General features: G+C 46.7%; 1 protein-coding gene across 1 annotated transcript; it reads right to left on the reverse strand.

The window, feature by feature from the left end:
• Window positions 1-3,447: 3,447 nt before the first annotated feature.
• CHRNA1 (cholinergic receptor nicotinic alpha 1 subunit) lies at window positions 3,448-20,540 on the reverse strand. Its single transcript, XM_015086448.3, has 9 exons — window positions 20,389-20,540; window positions 14,779-14,924; window positions 14,632-14,676; window positions 13,462-13,571; window positions 11,181-11,376; window positions 10,448-10,685; window positions 7,161-7,384; window positions 5,775-6,014; window positions 3,448-5,480 (listed from the first exon to the last, which is right to left on the reverse strand). The coding sequence occupies exons 1-9, from the start codon at window positions 20,429-20,431 to the stop codon at window positions 5,349-5,351; spliced, it is 1,374 nt and encodes a 457-aa protein (XP_014941934.1). The 5' UTR covers window positions 20,432-20,540; the 3' UTR covers window positions 3,448-5,348.
• Window positions 20,541-23,817: the final 3,277 nt, after the last annotated feature.

Raw genomic sequence — 23,817 nt, forward strand, 5'->3', positions numbered from 1 at the left:
ACACTTAACCGACTGAGCCACCCAGGTGCCGCTCCAGGTGTTCTTATAAAGGACAGAAAAGGAGAGGACGCTGAGAAGAAGGCATGTGAAGACGGAAGCACAGGGTGGGGTTATGCTGCCACAAGCCAAGGGCCACCAAGGGCTGCCAGCAGCCAGCAGAAGCTGCAAGTGAGGCACGGAACCGGTCGCCCTCAGAACCTCCAGAAGGAACCAGCCTGTTACCACCCTAATTTTGGACTTCCGGCCTTGTCTGGGCTCAGGCTGCCCTAACTAGCTACCACAGAGTGGGTGGCTTAACCAACAGAAATGTATCTTCTCACAGTCCCGGAGGCTGGAAATCTGGATTCCGGCATGGCCGGGTTTGGGTGAGGGCCCTCTTCCTGACTTGCCGACGGCCATCTTCTCACCGTGGCCTCACAAGGCAGCGAGCAGAGAGAGACAGCAAGTGTTTCTCCTTAGAAAGTACTCATCTTGGGGCACCAGGGCAGCTCAGTCTGCTGAGTGCCCGACTCTTGATTTTTGGCTCAGCTCCATGATCCCAGGGTCGTGACATCGAGCTCCCTGTCAAGCTCTGTGCTGACCGTGGAGCCTGCTTAGGATTCTCTCTCCCCCTGTCTCTGTGCCCCCTCCCCTGCTCATGTGCTCACTCGCTCTCTCTCTCTCTGAAATTAAAAGTAAATAATAAAGTTTAAAAAATCAATATTATTCTTTAAAAAATAAAAAGGCACTAATCCTGTTGTGGGGATCCCACTCTCATGACTTCACCTAAACCTAAACTCCCAAAAGCCCCACCTTCAAATACCATCCCATTGGGGTTCAGGGCTTCAGTGTATAAATTTTAGGGGGACACGCTTCAGTTCACGACAGGCCTCCAGAACTGGGAGAGAATAAGTTTCTGTTGTTTGAAGCCACCCAGCTTGCGACACGTGTTTGTGCAGCCTTGGGGCACTGAGGCAAGGCTCTTCCCCGCTCCTCTAGGCCGCCTCCTCGCTGAAACGCCAATCCAAAAGAAGACTTAGGGGCCACGGTCGGGGGACTACGGCCGGGGCACCGGCTCGGGAAGGCTGTGGGTGCGCATAAATGGTGTGACAGCGGCCTGGGCTGTCGGGGTCCGGACTCTGTGACTCTGGGAGCACCAGCGCGGGGCGGAGGCGGGCCGGGGCTGTTGTGGGCACCGCTCACCCTTGGCTGTGCCCCTGAAGATGGGGACCGGCACCGCGCTCGGAGATGATTCATCACCACGAGCCTTTCCCGGATTTCCTGCTGGGCTTTGCAGCTGGCACCGAGTCCCTGCACCTGCGGGATGAGCTGGGCCAAGCAGCCCGGCACTTGGCAGACAGCCTGGGGAGGCGTCCACGGTGCAGAGGTTGTGTGTGGCACACACTGGGTTGCATGGCAGAGCGTGGGCCGCACGGTGCCGGTCCAGCCCCCACTGGGTGCCCCGAGGAGCCCCTGACCCCTACCTCCCGCGGGCCCCAAACACACCCCCAACACCGACCCAAGAACCAGCCCGGAGAAGTTAGAGGAAACTGAGGAGGACCGGAAGCTGCAGTTGCGGGTTGAAAATTACCAGGACCCCCGCCCACTCCACGTGGCCACCATCCTGGAAGGGGCAGACTTGGTCTGGCTGTTCCAGAAGGCCCCAGCCGACCTCAGCAAACCAGAGCCCGGGTGCAGCCTGCCCTTGGCAGTGGAGGTCCACGTGGCTGACTTGCTGGAGAGTCTCCTGTGGGCAGGCTCAGACCCCGCTGTCGCCATGTCCGTGGCTGTATGCCATGGGGCGGCACCACTGTCTGGCGCCACCCCATCCTCTCCGGCCTCCTCTGCACACGCGGAGCCCCTGAGCCCGAGGACGAGGGCAGCAAGCCTGGCTCCTGCAGCAGTGGCGACAGCGACAGTGACAGTGGGGATGAGGGTGTGAGTCAGGAGGAAAGACAGGGTGGCCCGGCTGGGGTTTCAGGGTAAACCAGCAGGCAGGAAAGGGGAGAAGAGCTCCGGGGCAGAGCGTTGAGACTGACCTTGGGCTGCCACAGTTGCAGCACTCGGGCTGCAGTCAGGACAGTCCTAGGCAGGGGTAGTGGGAAGAAATTAAGGCAATGGCAGAGCTGGGACCCAGGCAGAAGTGCAGAAAAGAGCATGGTTGTGGTGACTGGTAAACACAAGCAGTGGTAGGGTGCAGTGTGGGGTGACCTTGGGGGTCAAGAATTGGAGAACCCGGGCTGTAGGAAGATAACCTCGGGCAGCAGTGATCAGACCATGGATGTTGGTGGGGAAAGACCTTAGCTAGCAGCGAGGAGGTTTGCATGGAAAACCCAGGAAGCAGAGACACTCCCTTGGGCAAAGGACAGCGTTGAGTGATGGGGCTTGAGGAATTTGGGTAGACGCAGAGGGAGGGGGTGGAGGGAGAGACTGCAGGTGGCTGTGGCTGCCCAAGAACTGGCATGGGGCTAGAGCTCAAGCAGCAGCTGTGGCGAGAAACGACCTTGAACATGGTGGTTTGAGAACCAGGAGCAGGGAACTCAGGCTTGAAGGCAAGACTGGCGGAAAAAGTTGGGCAGCGGGCAAGGGTGGCATCGTGGTCCCCAGTGGCTCGAGCCAGCACAGCTACCTCCCGACAGACTCACAAACTCTCCTGGATGACCCCGTCTGATTGGTTTAAACGTTAACATAATTTCTAATTTTTCAAAACTTGCGGTTCTACACAAAACAAAACTCCTGGTTGTGACAACCAGGGGCAGAAAAAGAGACCGCTTAGAGATCTGAATTCTGAAGCGTTTCTGTTTGCACCGACAGTCATAAATGCACCCCCATCCACACTTACCTGCCTGTGTTGTGATTCCAGGATGCTCCTGACATCCCAAGAAGTCCTCCTGCTGTGCAGACACGCCCATCTCATGGATGGGACTACATGGGGCAGGCGGGTCGAGCCCTCAGCAAACACCTGTAGGTGGGGAGACAGATCCCAGCACCCCCTGCCTTCCCTCCCACTAGTCAGTGGTCTCCTGGAGAGCGGGCCGGAACTAAGGGAAGAGATTCCAAAGGCGGAAACCTTCAACTTGGTGACAGATTGATGGAACAGATATTTAAGGGCCGATGGAGCTACGCGCAGTAACACTGTGGTGTCCACTCAAACTAGTTCTGCTGGGCGAGGAGGGAATGTGTCACAGGGCCTTGCTTTGCGGGGCAGGGGGCGTTATTTGAGGTAATGGAAATAGCACAAGAGCAGAGTGAGGAGGTCAGGTTTGTCACTAAATTGCCCTGTGACCAGAGGGAGGTCATTTCTCTAAGCCTTAGTTTCCTTATCCTTAAAATGAGAATGGAAATGACTTTTAAGTTCCTTCCCTGAGTCAATAATCAGTCCTGGGAGATTAGGCAAGCAGCAGATTCTTTTTTGTCCTTCTAATCGTGGTAAAATGTATATACAACACGAAACTTACGTTTTTGCCATTGTTTTCATTCTTTATTTTTAATTGTGGTCAAATATGCACAGAATGTACCGTCGTAGCCATTTTTAAGCGTAGTGGCATTAAGTACATTCACAGTGTTGTGCAACCATCACCACTGTCCATTTCTAGAACTTTCCCATCATCCCGATCCGAAATTCTACCCATTGAGCAATAACTCACCCCTCCCTCTAAACCTCGGCAATCTCTACTCTACTTTCTGTCTCTATGAATTTGCCTATTCTAAGTACGTCGTTTAACTGGGATCACGAGATTTGTCCTTTTGCGTCTGGCTTATTTCATCAAACGTGTTTTCGGGGTTGGCACATACTGTAACACACATCAGAACTGCTTTCCTCTTTAAGGCTCAGTAATATCATATGGACACACTGCTGTTCCACTGATGGACGCTTGGGTTGTTGCCATCTTTTGGCTGTCGTGATTATTGCTGCTGTGAACACTGGCGTGTAAGCTCTCTGTTTAAGTCCCTGCTTTCAGTTCTTTTGGGGTATATACCTGGCAGCAGAATTACTAGATCCTACGGTAATTCCGTGTTTAGCTTTTCGAGGAACCACCAGACTGTTTTCCCTTGGGTTTTCTCTAAAGTGAGGGCACTCTGCCGTGCCACGGGTCTGTGCTGACGAATTACTTTGGGAAGTAGGTTGAAACCAGCTGGGTTCAGAGAGGCTGCCCAGCAGTGCAGTTTACCACTCTCCCCAGTACTCATATGGGTCAGGCGTGTTCCAGTGCTCTGAAGGCCACGATGAGCCCAGGGGGTACGCTTTCTCCTTCTGAGGTGAACTAACTACATTGTGGCTGGAAAGTGGCTCCGAAGGGAAATAAGTTTCTGTCCTGTTCACTTGCCTGGAATTTCAGAAACGGTGAGGATATGTGCATACATTTCTGATTTCATTGCTAGAACTAAGCCCCCCACACCTGACTGGACGAGGACTGGGGAAGAGGGCAGAAGACCTAATTGGGAAGGCAGGAAGGGGGTTGGCACTAAGACTGAAGCTCTCAAAACCCTGATGGGAGTTACAGGATGGCCTAGATCACGTGGGGCGTGTCCAGGGGAGCAAGGGAGCAGGAGATCCCACCCAGCCCCGAGCTGCTGAACTCAGACTGGCTCTTGGGTCACATCTCAGTTCTTCTGCTTGCTAGTGTGGGCAGTGAACTTGAGCTTCTCGAGTTCAGCTTTCTCATTTGTAAAATAGGGACGTCATAAAGTTATGAAGATAAAACAAAACCACGTATGGGGCGCCATTCGCACAGTGCCGGCCCTCACGCTCAGTACAGCTTAGGAAACTAGCTGGCTGTGTTCCTCAAGCCCTGACTACTCAGGCGCTGTGTCAGAGTGGGAAGCCCTTCCCTCACCTCCCAGTTCTAGAAATCTGCTTTAAAGCATGGGTTTTTTGATGCGCTTTGCATTTTGGTGGCCATTTCCAGAACTTACATGTTGCCTTTCTACGGCTTCCTTTCTCTCCAAATCAAACGCTTCGTCTTTTGGGGACTGGCAGGTGGGTTTTACTTGTACGTACAAAACTGACTTTAAGCAAAGGATACGTTCTTTGCTTCAAAAAAAAAAAAAAATTAAAAACAAACCAACAGAAAGCCTCAGTTATTCTGGGCAAAACTCTTCCAGACGCCTTTGGACGTGAATATGTCTCGTTAGTGACCCCACTTCATTTACTAAAAATGGTTTCACTCTCCAGGCAGCCAGAGCAGGATTAAAGGGAGAAATGATGTGAAAATACTTGAGGCCATAACCTTATGTAAATATGAATCATTATCATTAATCATAAATACAGAAAATGAGATGTTTGATAAGTGAGCTGTATTCTTCCTGTCTTCCCTGCCTTTCCCTGCTCTGCCTGGTGCTGGGAGCAGAGGTGGCCTCAGCTCTGCTCATCCTTGCTGATTTAATTCAATGAGCCGACCTGCAAACACAGCCAGGGTTCCAATGATACAGACAAGCATGAAGACTCCAAGGAGAATGTGGTCCATCACCATTGCAACATACTTCCATTCCTCAGCCGCCTGGGAGAGAGGAAAGTGTTAGAATTTCCTTACGATGGTTTTTGGACTCACCATGTTCATGCTATGCATCAATTATGGCCCACTCAAAGCCCGTAACATCCCTTGGCTGGCATTGTGGTCTTTATTATTCAAATAGATTATTCACAATGTGTTGGCTCACTAAGGTGGCTTAGAGGTGGTCACCAATGCTGCCTCTTGAATGCCAGCCTACTCCTCAGGACAAACCCATCCATCTGTGTTCACGTATTGGATCATTGAAACCCAGAGGTGTGGGTTTCAAGTCACGAAGCTTACGTTATTGGACTCCTGGTCTGACTTCATGGTCTCTGCGATGTATTTGACTCCTTCAATGGCACTTTTTACCTCCGGGTGTTTGATCAGGGGAGAGTGGAAGCCCATGGGTGGAGGCCCCGGCTTCCCAGAAATGTCAGAAATATCAATGTCTTCTGTAAAAATCTTTTTGTCTTGTTTTTCTCTGGATGGTCTTTTCATTGTGGAGAAGAACATGATATTTGGGATAGTGTCGATAAAAACCTAACACGAAAAAGAAATCCATGCATGAATTAACGCCAGGAGTGCAAGTATCAAACTCTGACTTTGAATTAGCCGTGTGACTTTAGGCAAATCAGTCAGCTTCGCTGGACCTTAGGGTCTTTGTCCTTAAAACACAAGGACGATACTAGATTTTCTCAAAATTTCCTTCAGACTTACCCCGTGGCCTGTCAAATTACTATGGTTAATAGAGCTGATTTTGTCATGTGAACAGTTCACCACTGGAGGGAGCCCGTGCGCAGCTGTTGGGCTCGAGAAACCAATGAAGTTTAAGCTTCCAGCCTTCAAGGAACCGGCTTCCTTCAAAGCCTTGTGTTAGTTGGATAATATGCTTAAAGGAATAGCCCTTCTGGCTAAAAAAATATATGAGGGTCCAGCCTCAAAAACAGCCACAGTGTTTTTTTCTCCCCATTTCTTATTCCTGAAGAAATGCAACATGGGCGTTGCCAGGAGTCACGTAAGTGTTTATAGATACAGGGACTGATTGTCCTCCCAAAAGAATACATTGCAAGCAGTAGTTTCTCTGTTAATTCATGACAAATCTTTTGCATTCTGCAGAAAACACCCTGACGTCAGTGTCTCTGTGAAGTTTTACCTAAAAACTGACATATTTGAAATGCTAACACTTTTTAAATTTCAATAATGCAAATACCTGAGACCAAGTTCCTCACGAAAACTCACTTTTTGACAATTTCTCGTCAAGCATCCTCTCTATCTCTAGCCCTTATTCTATTCTCAGCAGATGATTTGACCAGCAAAAAATAAGCAGTCTGTTCACAGATTGGGAGACATACAAACAGAAACCTCAGGAATTTCACAGATTCTGAATAAAAAGTGATATATTCACCTTCTCTAATCAAAGAGACTCTTTAAACGTGAATTTGGAGTGGGCTTTATTAATTCTGTTTTTCTTCTGTGTCTGGGAAGGCTATAGGCATTACTTATCCCTAGAAAGAGGCTAAAAGAAAGTTTCTTCCGGAAATCCTCTAAAAATCCCCGGAAAGGACAGTTCCTAAGGGCCCACATGCATCAGCCAGAATTCCACCAGCCAAGTGGAGGGAGAGACGTTCGTGAGGGCAGTGCTGCCCCACACGGGGGTGGGGGGTGGCAGGGCCCTCGCTCGCTCACCTTGCGTACCCAGTTGGGCATGACATGGGTGCTGGGGGAGCGGTGGTGTGTGTTGATGACAATGACCGTGATGATGATGGACGCGATGACAAACACCATGGTGAACAGCATGTATTTCCCAATCAAGGGCACGGCACTGGAGGTGGAAGGGATTAGCTCCACGATGACCAGGAGGAACACGGTCAAGGACAGCAGGACAGAGATGCTCAGAGTCATCTTCTCTCCTGCACGGAATGAAAAAGAAATACAACCCATTCACTGGTTATGGGCTGAATTGTTCTCTTCGGTTTTCTGCATGGAAGTCCTAAGCCTCATGGCCTCAGTGGCAGTATTTGTCGATGAGGCCTGTAAAGAGGCAATTAAGTCAACATGAGTTCATCAGGGAGGGCGCTCCTCCAATGACTGGTGTCCTGAGAAGAAAGGGAGATTGGGGAGCACCTGGGTGGCTCCACCGGTGAAGCGTCTGACTCCTGCTCAGGTCACGATCTCGTGGTGCGTGAGTTCGAGCCCCGCATCTGGCTCTGTGCTGACGGTGTGGAGCCTGCTTGGGATCCCCTCTCTCTCCCTCTCTTTCTCTCTCTGCCCCTCCCCCACTTGTGCTATCGCTCTCAAAATAAACTTTAAAAAAAAAAAAAAAAGGAGATTAGGGCACGGACACACACAGAGGGGAAAGACCAGGTGAAGCCACAGGGAGGAGACGGCCATCCACAAGCCAAGGAGAGAAGCCTAGAGGAAACCAGACCTGCCGACACCGTGACCTCCAGGACTGTGTGGACAAAATTCCTGTTGTTTCAGCCACCCGGTCTGTGCCACTTTATTAGGGCAGCTGTAGCAGACTAATACGCCACAAAACCCAGGGGGTGAGAACCATGTGACCCGCATACAGCTGGGGACATTTGGGGGGCAGAATTTCGTCCTCTGGGACCTTAGCACCTTAGCTCTACTGACCATGGCAAGTGACAGACACTTCCACTAGAGGCCGCCAAGCAGCCGAGGGCTGCTTTGTCTCCTGTCCCGGCATTCCACTGCTTGGTGGAACTCAGGGAGCCAGGTACACCAAGCTGAGTGACAAGCTAGACTCCAGGTGGCAGTTTTTCTGTCTGCAACAGACTATCATCAACCTCACAAAGCTGAGCCACGGTCTGACCTACTCGTGACCCAGCAGGTGGATGGGCAACCCAGGAGCGCATGCGTACTTTTCTCGGTATGGGAGGGGGCTGCAAGACCAAAACCAAGAAAAGGACAAAACCAGTGAACCTTGCACATTCATTTAGAGGACAGTTTGGTTTTCTTCTTGTTTTGTCTTTCATATCAAGGGACCAGGGGTTCCCCTGCCCCGACCTCTTCTCACCAGATCCTATCATTTCAGGGTGGATAATTCCCCGTTTGAGTCTCGGTATGGCAAGCCAGGAGGGTGGGGGACTGAATGGCCCTGGAATATTTTTGTGGGGACTGACGGCCTCGGAGGCAGCTCGAGAGCCTTTGGAAGGGACTTCCCTTGGGCTGGTCTTGCTGTTTGTCTCGGGAGACCCTTGTGTTGTCCCGTTCTCCAGTATGGAGCTTTTTCCCGTACTGGATGCTTCCAGATGCTAGGAGTGTATACAGGAAATGGAGTGGATGCAAACAAGAAATGATCGATTCCACCTAGTGAGAAGAAGTCTACCGAGTGGGTAGGAAAGTCTTTAAAAGTGAAAAAGAGGGGGCACCTGGGTGGCTCCGTCAGTTGAACATTTGACTCTTGGTTTCAGCTCCGGTCATAATCTCACAGTTTGTGAGCTGATAGCACTGAGCTTTCTGGGAATCCTCTCTTTCCGTCTCTCTGCCCCTCCCCTGCTCATGCTCACTCTTTCTCTCTCTTAAAATAAATAAACTAAAATAAATATAGGTAATTTTTTGTGAAAAAGATGTAAATATGAAAATTGATCAAGTTACATCATATTTCTTGAGTAATAATGATAATAGCTAACATTTATCAAGCATTTTCACTGTTCTGCATGCTTTTCAAGCATAAACCATCGCACATATAGAGATTCTGACTAGTTTCCATATTGCCCTAACTAGTAGTCTCTTCACTTTAAGAAGCTTAATTTGTTAGAAACTCAAAAACAAATTGTGTTTGTGATCATTTGTTTAAAAATAAGTACAGTCATAAGAACAACGGGCATTCTGTGGGGCAAGTTCTGCCTTATTCTCTACTGTATCCGTGCCACATAACAATTGTTCAACAAATACATGTCAAATGAGTGAATTCATAATCTTTTTTTCCCCTTGTTATAAAGTTAGACTTAGACTTTGTGTGTGTGTGTGTGTGTGTGTGTGTTTATTTGTGTTTATCATTTTGATATAATTGTTCCCTGTCATAAGTTTGAGGACTGTCTGTATCCTTTCTTTGTCCCCACTTGTCCGCCCTAAATTGTTTATGAGCAGTGACTTCTCACAGGCACTTGTGTGCCCTCTTCCCCTTTTCTGGGGATTGTTGGTGTTTGTTGAAATTATGTCACAGATGTGATCACTCAGTAGGAAATAAGGAAGTTGTCCAGGCTGATATGTGAGAAAGACTTGCCACCTGGGAAGTATGGTCGTGTGTGTAAAGATAGTGCCACCCGGAAAACAGACATGCAAAAGCGATTTTCAAATGGCAAGCGGTGAGCAAAAGAGGCAAGACCTGGGAGCGCCTGGGTGGCTCGGTCGGTTGAGCGTCCAACTTCGGCTTAGGTCTCAATCTCACGGTTCGCGAGTTCAAGCCCCGCGTCGGGCTCTGTGCTGACAGCTTGGAGCCTGGAGCCTGCTTCCGATTCTGTCTCCCTCTCTCTCTGCCCCTGCCCGCTCATACTCTGTCTCTCTCTCAAAAAAAAATAAATAAATAAACGTAATTTTTTTTTTTTTAAAGAGGCAAGACCTGGCTTGGTCAGGATATAGCAAGTGGCTTCACAGGGGAAGTGGCACGAGGGGTGACCCAAGCCTTACCCAGCATGTCTCTGGGCACACAGTAGGTATTCAGCAAGTAAGCATTGATGGTTATTCGCTTTAACTACACTGAGCTGTGTCTGTGCACCTCCAGGGTCACGGTCAACTCTCTGCCTGCTCCGTAGTCTGCTCTAGCTGTGAGCTCCCCCCCACCCATGACTCACCACTGAACGTGGCCTCTCAGTAAATGCATCCTCCCAGCGATGATGATTTGGGCCTGTCTGCTCATCCTTGTTTGTTAGCCCATAATTATTTCTGGTTTTCCCCAAAACAGCGGCACAAGATCTGCCTGCATCAGCAGCCATGGCACCTGCACCCACCTGAGTCTGTGGGCAGGTAGAACACCAGGCCGGTTAGGAAGGAAAAGAGCAGGCAGGGAATGATGACGTTGACGATGAAGTAGAGGGGCAGGCGCTGCATGACAAAGTGGTAGGTGATGTCCAGGTAGGGGGTGGAGGGGCAGCAGGCGTAGAACACCCAGTGCTTCCAGCCTCGGGACTCCTTGATCACCCATTCTCCGCTTTCCATGAAGTTGCTTAGGTCTGGTTGGTCGCTTTCCTGAGAAGATGAAATGAAACTTTGAAAACCCAGCCACATCACCCTGAGGAGGGGTGGGTTTCAAAATCAGCTGTAATAAAGCAACAGGAGGCGGTGCTGTCGTGTACGCCGGACAGGACCCACGAGGGCCACTTCCGGTTTGGGGCCATAGAGTCCTTTCCTGTAAAATAAGGGGGCTGGGACTATTGGGATCCTCCATGTTGACTACACATTCAAGTCACCTGGGAACTTCAAAACATATTGGTGCCTTAGTCCCACCCCAGACCGATTAAGCCAAAATTCCTAGGACGGAGCCTGGGCATAGGAATTTACATAAGCTTTCAGGTGGTACTCATGGGCACACATCAAGAACCGTCCCCATATCGAGAACCACTGAACTGGACGATCCCAAAGTTCAAATGGGTGCTGAGAGCCTGTGACTCTGGAGGCACAGAGTTGGACACCTGAATTACGCGTTTCCTGAGACCAGCCGCATCACACGAGGGCAGCACCTACCGGGTTGATGGCCACCACAGAGCCATCGTAGGTCCAGGTACCCAGCTTCATGCTGCAGTTCTGTTCATCAAAGGGAAAGTGGGTGACGATGATCTCACAGTAGCTTTTGAAGATGGCTGGAGGCGTCCACGTGATGTGGCCAGTGTAGTCCAGGAGCACTTTGGTGAACTTGACAATGGCAAAGTCACCATCTGCACTGCAATTGGGATCAAAGAGGAACATGACTCCAAGTGACGGATGAGCCTTCAGTTCTGCTCGGGGATGTTAGCAGGAGACAGCTGTTAATTATTCAGGTGCTAATTATAGACGCTTTCACTGGGACAGTGTCACTTTTTATCCATAGCAGTGTTTCCCAGGTTTGTCTGATAATAGAATCGCTGGGGTGCTTGTTTAAAATACAGGTTTCCGAGCACCATCTGAAGCACTAAATCAGAATATCTGGGGAAGAACCTAGGAATCTAGTTTTAAGGAAATAACAGGTAACACTGTATACCCGATTTTTTTTTTCCTTCCCAGTCCTCAGTAGTATTTGTAATGTTAATTTCCATCTATTCCTCCCCCAATATATCTTGAAAGTTAACTGGGGGAAAAAAAACAGGAATTTAAAATAAAAACAGGTCCAGTGGCTCGTTACTGTGGTAAGCAGGTTAAGAAGGGCTCTGTTACCTCTTTCAGAACTATTTAGAACTCGATAGGGTGGGGCTACAAACCCAGATGCCTCCATGGCCAGGCAGGTGAGGAAGGCGGTAAGGGCAGGGGAGAGCCCTCTCTCCTCTAAAGAAGGTGACACTCCGCTTTGCTGTGGCTTCCTTGTGTGAGTGAAGGCCCAAAACTGCCAGATATTTGAATTTTTCCTCGGAAGCGGGAAATCTAGATTTTTTAATACAAAGTTTCCATATTTTTGAATGTTGGATTTTTCTAGAGAGACTAAAACTCCAGAGTTCAATGTGATATTTTTAAATTTCCGAAAGTTGGCACTAATTTCTCACTACAAAAATCCAACATGGTAGATATTAAAAAATAAGAAGCCACTTCTGCAGGCCTCATTCAGTGGGCAGTCCACTTGACCCCAAATGGCCTGTGTCCTGGGGCCTTGGCCAAAGGCATTTAGAATAGATGTTGAACAAGTGGGTGGGGTCTGCCTTGGTGGGCTTTCGGGGACATATGGCATATATTGCAGTCTCACTTCATTAACCAAGAGATTTTCTTCCCACTGATTTTTCCTTGGGCTGGAGGTAGGGCTCTATCCAGAAAACTATGCAGTTTTGGACCTTCCCAAAAGAGACCCAAAGAGCAGAGGGCCACAGGGTCATCTGGGTCCATCTCTATAGATAGAGAGAAGTAAAACCGGGTTCTCCCCCCACCAGAGTGTTCCCGAGTGAGTTTGTCAAAAGGAGGAGCGGATTTTAATGGCCACTCTTAGATTCTTGCTGAATGAGAAAACTGACTAACACAAGACACTCTGCTCCATCAGCGTATTTGTCCAAAAAGGTTACACAAATGATTGGATAATTTGGCTCAAGCTTGAATCTCAGGTGCCACTGGGAAATATGTAGTAGAAAATCAAAGTAGGAGGGCCAGCCTTAAATGAGGGTGTCATTTCCATTCACAAGGCCCTGCCGCCCTCCCTGGTCAATCTGCGAGAAGGCACAGCCTGCTCACACAGACACATGCTGTAGAATGTCAGGCCGCACATCCTCTCGGCCGATGGCGAATGCTCCTGCTTGGGAAGGATGCTCTTTGAAACGAACGTTCCCTGACAAATGAAGGGCGTATGATAATGAACCTGTCATTAAACCAGAGTGTCTTGAATCACATTATAATTTCACAACATGCAGTCTGTCACGGAGCCCGGTGGATGGGCTACGCAGGCATCCCAGGCCATCAGCAGCACGCGACGCCCTGGGAAGCCGTGACGACGTGATGGATAACAACCCCGGGAGGTTCAGACCTATTGGTAGGAAGGACATTTAATTCCAAGGAACTCAATTATATGAATTTGGGTTCCTTGGATGGCTGCCCTACACCCTTCAGGAGCTCTCAGGGATTAAATGTCCCCCACCCCACAGCCCTGATTCAATTTGGCTCTGATAATTGTTTCTATTCATAACATGAGACACCATATGGCACCCCTAGCATGTCAACTTGGCTCTTGGTTTTTAAGGGTTATTTAATGTGAACGGTGGTGAGAAGCATACTGAGAGTAGCAGCCCTTCCAATAGGGCTTGGGCTCCACCTGCCCCAGGAATGTCGCCCTCCCCAGCCCGTCTGTTTTGCTTACTTGTTATAGAGAACGAGGTCTGGGCGCCAGATCTTTTCCGAAGGAATGTGAATTTTTTTCACGCCACCATAGTCCTCTGGATTCCATTTTAGGTTGTAGTCTACCCATTGCTAAAACATGGAGATGACATTTTGCTAATAAAAAGAGCTAAACACATTTTTCAAAAACCTAAGAGTTCTGATGGGTATGATAGTTCAGATGTGGACAGGAGTTGTGCTCCAGTAAAAGAGGTTTGATTCAGAATTCAGCTTGCACGCTAGTAAACAATAACACCAAACGCCTCTATAGTACTGACTACTTGTAGACACTATTACAAGCATTTTACCCATATTCATCTCGTGGTCTTCACAATAGTCCTCTGAGGGAAGAGCAATTATTGGCCCCATTTTACAGATGAGAAAACAAAGGTACTTCAGGGTAGCCCGTCTCCCATGCCATCCTGCCCACCCCAGGAAAGGAGCATGACCTTCTGGTAAACATTTCCCCCAAGCAGGCAACATCATTTTATAAAAATGGTATATTTCTTTCCTACCTTATAAAAGTAATAAATGCCCAACATAGCAAATTCAGATGACACAGTGTTATGACCTGAACTGCGTCTCCCCCAGAATTCACGTATTGAAACCCCAGTTTCCAGTACCTCATAATATAACTTCATTTGGAGATAGGGTCTAATTAGGTTAGAATTAGGTGCTTAAGAGAGGCTCTAATGCAACACAACTGGTGTCCTTAAAGAAGGGGACATGGGAAGGCAAACATTTTCAAGAAGAATGCCATGTGAACATGACGTTGGCCAACTACACGAAAAGACAGGCCTGGAGCAGTTCGTCCCTCACAGCCCTCAGACGGAACCAGTTCTGCCGATACCTTGACTTTGGACGTTTGGCCTCAAGAACTGCAAGAGAATAAATTTCTCTTGTTTGAGCCACCTCGTTTGTGGCTTTGTTTATGGTAGGTGGCCTAGCAAACTAATATACAAACACAAAACACGAAGTAAAAAACAAACACACACATACCAACAAATACGACCCATAATCTCACTACACCAAAATATTTATACTTCCACGATGTTGGTATGTAAACCGTGTTACCCAGATTGATTCCCTTTGGGCTCAGATTAAATTCCAGGGTGAATACCAGCAGCATCAATGCAGTTATCTAGCTGAATACCTGTTTCAGTCGCACATTGGTTGTCACAATCTGATTTACTTCATCCTGAAAAAAGAGAAGACCCCATCTTTAGGGGTAAGGACGGGAGGAGGGGGGAGGGTGCTGCAGGGTGAGAGGGGCAGGGAGCCCAGAGTGCGGCTGTCTCACCACGTTGATGAGCTGTATCAGCTGCAGACCCACGGTGACCTCCACAACCTGGCGGTGGTCTTCCACGGGCCGAACCACACTGTTGTAATCTTCAAACAGCTTTGCCACCAGGCGGGTCTCATGTTCGGAGCCTAGGACGAGGCCAGCTGAGACAGCAAATGACACACACACTGTCAGATTCTGCTCCCCGCCCTCTACAAACACTCGCATAAGTAACTGAGGCGTGACCAGCTAATGGAAGGCACACAGGCCCCCTTGTCGAAGGGCTCCCAGTGCAGCTTCTATTGCCCTAAGTTCTTTTCCAGTCGCAGCTGCTGGTGCGGTCCCTTCCCTGGTGGGGTGTGCCAGATTATCCTGACACTTGTGCTCTGAGCAGATGACATTCCTTAATACAGCCTCTGGCTGAATCAGGCTTGTCGCTGCGCACACACAAGAAGACAAGTCCACACAAAAGCCCGTCTTCGTATTTCAGAGACTACTCATGGGGCGATGAAATCTCAGGTTGGCTGGCGTCAGATCTCACGATGCGCTGAACAGCCGAAAATTGATGCCGGTTCATACCCGCTGGGATGACCGCCATTCACAGAACTGAAGACGGTGAGTGTTGGTGAGATTGGGGCACGGTGCAGCCACCGTGGGAGAGCGTTTGGCGGTTCTTCACACGACGTGCATGCAGAGTGACCCTGTGACCTAGTGATGCCACTCCTAGGTGTATCCCTCAAAGAACTGGCCACACAAAAACTCGTGCACCAGTGTTCACGGCAGCGTTATACATAATAGCCAAAAGATGGAAACAACCTGAATGCCCATCAGCACATAAAGCGGATGAACAAATTGCGCCATATACATGCGGTGGAATATTTTTCACCCATAAAAATGAATGAAGAGTTGACTCATGGTACAACATGGTTGAGCCCTGAAAACGTGCTAAGTGAAAGAAATTGGACACAAAGAGGCACATAGTGTATGATTCCATTGATATGAAATATCCAGAAGAGGTAAATCCGTAGAGCTAGCAGATCAGTGGTTAGCAGGGGCTGAGGAGACAGGGGAAGCGAGAGTAACTGCCGATGGGTACAGGGATTCCTTTTGGGGTGACGAAAACGTTCTGGAACTAGATAGCGGTGATGGTTGCACAACACCGTGAATGTACTAAACGTCACTAAATCCCACACTCCAAATGGTAGTTTTATGTGATGTGTATTTTCCTGTGGCAAATTCTACGTAGTGTGTTTTTTCTTGTACTTAAAAAAAATTAACTGCTGGTGGGTCCGTGTCCCTGTTAACTTAACATTAAGTAAACACCACGTGCTTTTCTGACCTGGGTTTGGAGCTCCTCCTGTCTGGAGCACGAGTGACTTCTTAGGAATCTTTACTGCATTTTCCCTCAGGTGGGTGAAAAATAGTATCTACTACTCTTGGACCCCACAGCTTTTCTATATCCAATGTTACGCAGTTCTCACCAGCCTGCGACGAGGCAGGCAGACGGTCATTCTCACGTGAGATCTGAGAGGCTGGAAGACTTGTCCAAGGTCCTGCGGCTGGGGCGGGGCTTGGGAGGAGCCCTGTCATGCTGCGCTGTGCTCCTGCACTGACTCGTGAGGTCACGAGTGTGCCGTGGGCTGTCTTAGAAAGTGCACGAATGCACCCCACCGTTCTAACCATGAGAAAAAGCGTTCCAAATTCCAGCAAGTGCCTTATGAAGGATCTTTGTAACTCCAGCCTTACGTGGATTGGGGATTGTCTGTTCAGGGTCAGGAGAGGAAGCAGACACATGATCCATTTGCCCTAATTCGTGTAAGCAGATCTCCCCTTTCCGCAGGTTATTCCTGAAGCCACCATACCTTTTCCCTGGGCCGTGACAACTTGAAAAATCGCATGAGTGAGATGCTTTCCCTTGTCCCCAGTAATGTTAACCTCTTGCCTCTAAGACAGGTCATTATTTTTCTTTATTGTTTTTCTCCTTGAATCCTAGGTTTGAAAGAGTTTGTCAACCAAATAACTGTTAAGTTAACCAATTACCTTTCTATTTTTATTAATAAAAATAACTAGCGTATCCAATTTGTTATGTGGCAGACATGCTTTATACGTATTGACTCTTTCTTTTCTCGTAACTGGGTGGGTAGGCACGGTTCTTGTCTTCACTTTACAGAGGAGGAAATTGAACCATAGGGAGGTTGAGTGAGTTGTCCAGATTTCCTAAACGGTGGAGCCAGGACTCAAGCCCAGCGACCATGCTCTCCACCATTTCTCACCCAGAACTTTGGACCAGCTTGAAATAACCAATGTCACACAATGAGTCGAAATACGTTCATCCCCACAAAAATGTGTATTTTGTTAGGAGAGCTTCATTGAAGGCCCTGTATTTGTATTACCTTATTGAATCCTTATAATAATCCTATGAGATAAGTCTTTACCCCTAGTTTACAAGTGAGAAAATGGACATTCGGACAGCCGAAGCATGTGCTCATGGTTCCCAGCTAGTTGGAAGTGGGATTATAAATGCAGGCAATCTGACCCCAGGGTCTGTGCTCTTTGTCACCTCCCTTAGGGTGAGTGTATCTTTTCCATTTGGATTTTTGAAGCTTTCCGCGTAGCTTGTTAAGTGTCTTCATTATGACCTTCCTGGATTCTATGTATAGAACCCCTGACCTAGCCTACCTCATTTCTAGTTTCCCCAATTTTCTGAATCCCAAAGCATCCATGCAGCACTTAAACACAACGCCTCACCCAAATCACTTGCATTCAAGGACGCTTCAAGGGAGCGTGTTGTCCAAAGACCCAGTTTTTGCTGTCACCCCATGGAGCACCTGGGACACAGCAATGCCCTGTCTTCCACACCTGTCTCTCCTGGGCCCCTCCTGGCTCATGGACAGGGCACTGTCGTGGGTCACTGAGTGCCTTGGCTACAGAGTGTGAAGCTATTGCTTTGGCACTGGCTGGGCTGCTTATCTTTAAGTGACTGTTGATTCCCCTTTGACAGGAAGACCATACTAGAAAGCAACAGATAGAGCAGATGGTCTACATTATGTAGCAGGAAAACTATGCAGGCCAACTCTATGGTCCACTGGGGAGAAGGCAAGGATTGGGAGACAGGCCCGGTCAGCATTCCAGTGACATTCGCTTCCTCCTCTCTCAGTCTCACTAATAACAAGGAACCTTGTTCTTTCCGTAATGCATTTCTAAGGAATTTCTAAGGAGGTCTCCATTTCTTAGATTGGGTTCATTGTTTGTTTCTTTTTTTCCTGCCCAAAGCAGGGTGGAGTAATAGAAAACATACAGGACTTGAAGTCAGAATTCTGCGATTCTGTTCCCAGCTCCAATGTGGTCCGTATAATTAATTGGACCAGCTCTTCATGGAATCAATGAATCACAGTAGATACTTTCTTAAAAAGACAGGGTGTAAATTAATAAACACACACACAGAAATAATGTTAAAGTCTTTCTTTTCAGCAAAATCATAGGCGTAATCTGTATTCAGATGGTAGTAACATTAATTCACTCATTGTCTGTTGAGCACTTACTATATGCAAAGCATTGTTTTAAGAGCTTTGAGATATTCAGAGATGAATTATACGAATCTTGTCTTTCTACCCTCATGAAGATTGACATTTGTCATTTACCCAAAGAGCTAGGAACAAGTTGCAAAGTAATATGGAGTAAGAAAAGTGGCAGTGAAGTACTTGGGATTCTGGAGACGGAAGAGAGGAAAAGGTTGTGATGAAAGGTGCTATGTAAGTAGAACAGAGATCATTATGTCCCTGATGTGAATGAGAATTTTGGCCACAAAGAACTGATTCTAACTAGGGGAACCCAGCCACAATTTCCAAGTGTTCTTTTTGTACTCTACTAGGTCGATTTGCATTTTTTAAAAAAATTTTTTAATGCTTATTTATTTTTGGGAGAGAGAGAGACAGAGCATGAGCAGAGGAGGGGCAGAGAGAGAGGGAGACAGAATCTGAAACAGGCTCAAGGCTGTCCGCACAGAGCCGGATGCAGGATTCAAACCCGGGAACTGTGAGATCATGATGACCTCAGCTGAAGTCAGACAACCGACTAAGCCACCCAGGCGCCCCTCAGTTTGCAGTTTTTATGGAGGAACAGTACGATGGATTGGGCAAAAGGAGTTCTGAAATGTTACTAGTCACTTTAGGTAATTCTTGTCTCAACGTGGTGCCGTATCTCTTGCTACCTTTGACGCTTACAGGCTGTGTTTTCTAATGAGGCCCACAATAAACAGTCTCCAACTGATCTCATTCCAACCTTTATAAATTAGGTGACCTCAGGCAGGTCAGTTCATGTCTTTCAGCCTCAGTTTCCCTATAATAACAAATTTAAGTTGTGGGCCTTGCCTCATCTAGCTCTGAATTTCTCTGAACTCCTATGTGAACTGATACCAGGAAATTCTAGGTTTGATCTAAATATATATCACATGCTGTTTTAGATGGGTAAACACGCATTTTCAGAGGTCTTTGGTATCCTAAGAGATCACCTGAGGATTTTCACATGTAAGCATATCACTTAAGAATTTTCATTGAGTGTAGTGTTTGCAGGCACATACATGCTTACACACACACACACACACACACGCGCGCGTGTGGTACACCCACTGCACCACCGTCACCAACGCTATCACCACCAGGCCAGTTTGGGTTGGATCAAGTCCAAGTCCCGCAGACTGGAATTTATCAGAGCTCAGGCAATTTCCCTGAATTCTGCTGTTGGAAAACATGAATAATAAAACTTTTTACCATTGTTGCCCAGAAGGCCTGTGTTTGTCGGAGCAATATTGGAAAAGAGAAATCACAGAATGTCAGCCGTCTCGTTTCTCCACTGGGATGATATCACCAGTAAACTTTTATGTGAAGCAATCAGCAAGCATCTCCTACTTCCCCCTACCGGAAGTTTGGGATCAAGGCTAGCGTTTCAGCTGCTGTGTGTGACACATTCCAGAGGTGAATGCAGGTCAAGGGCTGTGCAAGGTTTTATAGTTTCATTTCAAACCCAAACTTACATATGGTAAAAAAGTAGGCAGAAACGCATTCATAGGGCTTTTTGGTTTTTAACTTTGGAAGTTAAAAAAAAAAAAAGAAAAAGAAAGACCAAATATGTAATCTCTCACGGAAAGAGTTTAGTTACAATTATTAATAGGATTCTCTTTCCAGCACATGGAGCTGTCAATCAATCTCTTCATTATCAGAATTCTCCCAGAGCAGTAAAAGGACTTGTTAACCAAATTGTCTGTAATTATAAGATGCCACTCTAAGTGCTTCGGGTTGTTCAGATATGAAAGCTGCTCCGGGAGGGTGGTAAGGCTGCTGAATCTGATCATAAGGGCAAGTCTGATGCCAGGCACTGATGGAGGCAGAGACCCACACATCTACTTTGCAGGCTTTGAGTCCGCAGCTCGTATTTTAATTGGATAACACAAATTAGAAATCTTTATCCACAAACCGAATCAAGCCAGCAGGAGCGAGAAACTGACAGAGTATACTGTCTCAGGCTGACAAAGCCCTACCACTCTGTATTCCCCTCAGACAAGCAACATACTGGTCTGGGGGCTTCCAGTGCTTCAGCGTCACAGGAGAGCCCCTCGACCCTGGCACTTACCTGAGCAGAGCCCAAGGAGCAGGAGGAGCGGCCAGGGCTCCATGGGCTGTGGGTGCTGGTGTGGATGGGTGCCGCTCGTGGGGACTCTCTGGCTGGAAGCTTGGCCGTTAGAGGGCTTGGAAAGTGAGTCGGCTCAGTGGAGCTATTGTTTCACACCACCTGTTTGTGGTAAGTGACAGCTGGGCTGCCCAGAGCCCTGGGAGCCCAGGGAGTTGCTAAGGGCCTAACAGTATTACAGGGTGCTTCACTTTACATAATTGCTATACCCTTGACAAGTTGACTGTGAACCGCACTGTATGTTTAAATGCACCATGAGTCAGGTTCAGTTAAAATAATTTATAGTAGGGAATGAATTCTTTTGAATGGTGAGCAATCCCCTCCTTTTTGTGTAAACCAGACCCCCATCTATGTGGACTGATTTGATCAGGGTCACTAGCTCTGAGTAGATAGTCAGCTGTTAGTGTAAAACACTGATCATCCTGAGTCACAGAAGTCCACATTCTACACGTAGGACAGTTTGAGTTGCTGTGGCTCGTTCTGAACTGAGAGTGCATGGGGCTCTTGTGCTGAATGACTTTGAGAAGAGTGTGGTTGGTGCTGAATCTGCTGGTGGAGACTTCCACCAGACTTGGTTTGGTTTTTAACAAAGATGGCTTCTTCCATAAAACTGGTTTTATTGCCCCCCCCCCCCCCCCCCGAGCAGACTCTCACTCAGGCAAGCAAAGAGCAGAGTGGTTCAGCTTTTCAATTTCCTTGTTAAAAAACAACAACAACCCTAGAAGCCAGCAGTTAGTGACTGCTCAGTCTGAAAAGTATTTTTACCAAAACAGGGAAGGAAGCAGTTATTTAAAAGGAGACCCTGCCTGCTCCTTTCCTTTTTCCCAGATAGAATCAGGTGAGGAAGGTCCCTCGTCTCAAGTCCAAGGACAGTATCCTGACACATCCACCCATTCTGGTGAGTCAAAACAAATAATTAGGGAAAAGGCTTGGAAGGTACAGAAGATAGCTGCAAATTCACATTATTTATATATTTTTTTTCTGTTTAATTTGTGGGAGGATAGCTCTCTATCCACTAAAAAATTGGTTCTCTCCTTTCCAGAGTATAGCATTGTGACTGCCTAGCCAGAAAAGATATCCTTCTATCGAATTCTTGTCTCTAGAAGGAGCCATGTGTTTCTGGGGTTTTTTGTTTTGTTTTTTTTAGGTAGGCTCCAGGTCTAGTGTGAGCCCAACTTGGGGCTTGAACTCATGACCCCAAGATCAAGACCTGAGGTAAGATCAAGTTGGACGCTCAACTGACTGAGCTACTGAGGAGCCTCTAAGTTTATTTATTTAGTTAAGTAATCCAACACCAACATGGGGCTCAAACCCATGACCCCAAGATCAAGAGTCACATGCTTTTCTGACTGAGCCAGCCAGATGCTTTGTTTTGCTTGTTTAATTCCACATATAAGTGAACTCATATGGTATTTGTCTTTCTTTGGCTAGCTTATTTCACTTAGTATTATGCCCTCTAGATCCATCCATTTTGTTGCAAATGGCAAGATCTCAGTCTTTTTTTTTAACTAATATTCCATTGTTTAAATATACCACATATTCTTTACCCATTCATCAATTGATGGACACTTGGGCTGCTTCCATAATTTGGCCGTTGTAAATAATGCTGTGATTAACACAGGGGTGCATACATCTTTTTGAATTGGTGTTTTTGTGGAGTTACTGGATTGTAGGGTAGTTCTGTTTTTAACTTTTTGAGGAACCTCCATGTCTTTTCCACAGTAGCTGCATCAGTTTGCATTCCCACTGACAGAGCAAGAGGGTTCCTTTTTCTCCACATCCTCGCCAACTCTTGCTTTTCAGTGTTTTTGATTTTAGCCATTCTGACAGGTGTGAGGCGATATCTCATTGTGGTTTTGATTTGCATTTCCCTGATGATGAGTGATGTTGAGCATCTTTTCATGTGTGTGTTGGCCATCTGGATGGCTTCTTTGGAGAAATGTCTGTTCATGTCTTCTGCCCATTTTTTGGTTAGATTATCTGTTTTCTTGGTGTTGAGTTGTATAAATTCTTTATATATTCTAGATGCTCTTTATTGGCTATGTCATTTGCAAATATTTTCTCCCATTTATTGGCTTGTCTTTTAGTTTTGCTGATAGTTTCCTTTACTGTGCAGAAACTTTTTACTTTGATGTAGTTCCAATAGTTTATTTTTGCTTTTGTTTCCCTTGCCTCAGGAGATATATCTAGAAGAATGTTGCTGTGGCTGATGTCAGAGAAATTACTGCTTGTGCTCTCTTGTAGGATTTTTGTGGTTTCAAGTCTCCTATTTAGGTCTTTAATCCATTTTGAGTTTATTTTTGTGTGTGGTGTAGGAAAGTGGTCCAGTTTCATTCTTTTGCATGGAGCTGTCCAGTTTTTCCAACACCATTTTTTGAAGAGGTTTTTTTTCCCATTGCATATTCCTGCCTCCTTCATTGAAGATTAATTGATCATATAACCATGGGTTTACTGCTCTCTGTTCTGTTCTATTGTTGTATGTGTCTCCTTTTGTGCCAGTACCATACTGTTTTGATTATTGTAGCTTTGTAGTGTATCTTGATACTTGGGATTGTGATACCTACAGTTTTGTTCTTCTTTTTCAAGATTGCTTTGGCTATTTGGGGTCTTTTGTGGTTCCATACAAATTTTAGTATTATTCTAATTCTGTGAACAATGCTGTTGGTATTTTGATTGGGGTTGCATCGACTTGGTAGATGACTTTTAGGAAGTATGGACATTTTAACATGTTGTTCTTCTAATCCATGAGCATGGGATATCTTTCCATTTGTTCGTGTCAACTTCAATTTCTTTCATCAATGTTTTATAGTTTTCAGAGTACAGATCTTTCACCTCCTCGGTTAATTTTATTCCTAGATATTTTATTATTTTTGGTGCAATTGTAAATGAGATTGTTTTCTTAATTTTTCTTTCTGCTCTTTTATTATCAGTGTATGGCAATCAACAGATTTCTGTATGTTGATTTTGTATCCTGTGACCTTACTGAATTCCTTTATCAGTTCTAGTAGTTTTTCGGTCCTTAGATAATATCATGCCGTCTGCAAATAGAGAAAGTTTTACCTCTTCCTTATCAATTTGGATGCCTTTTATTCCTTTTTCTTATCTGATTACTGTGGCTAGGACCTCTGGTACAATGTTGAATAAAAGTGGTGAGAGTAGATATCCTTGTCTTTTTCCTGTTCTTAGGGGAAAAGCTCTCAGCTTTTCACCATTGAGTTTGATGTTAACTGTGGGTTTTTTATAAATGGCCTTTATTATGTTGAGGTATGTTCCCTCTAAACCTACTCTGTTAAGGGATTTTATTAGGAATGGATATTGTACTTTGTCAAATGCTTTTTCTGGATCTATCGAAATGATATATCATTTTAATCC

Source organism: Acinonyx jubatus, chromosome C1 (genome assembly GCF_027475565.1).
Source record: "Acinonyx jubatus isolate Ajub_Pintada_27869175 chromosome C1, VMU_Ajub_asm_v1.0, whole genome shotgun sequence".
In the NCBI taxonomy this organism is placed as follows: Eukaryota; Metazoa; Chordata; class Mammalia; order Carnivora; family Felidae; genus Acinonyx; species Acinonyx jubatus.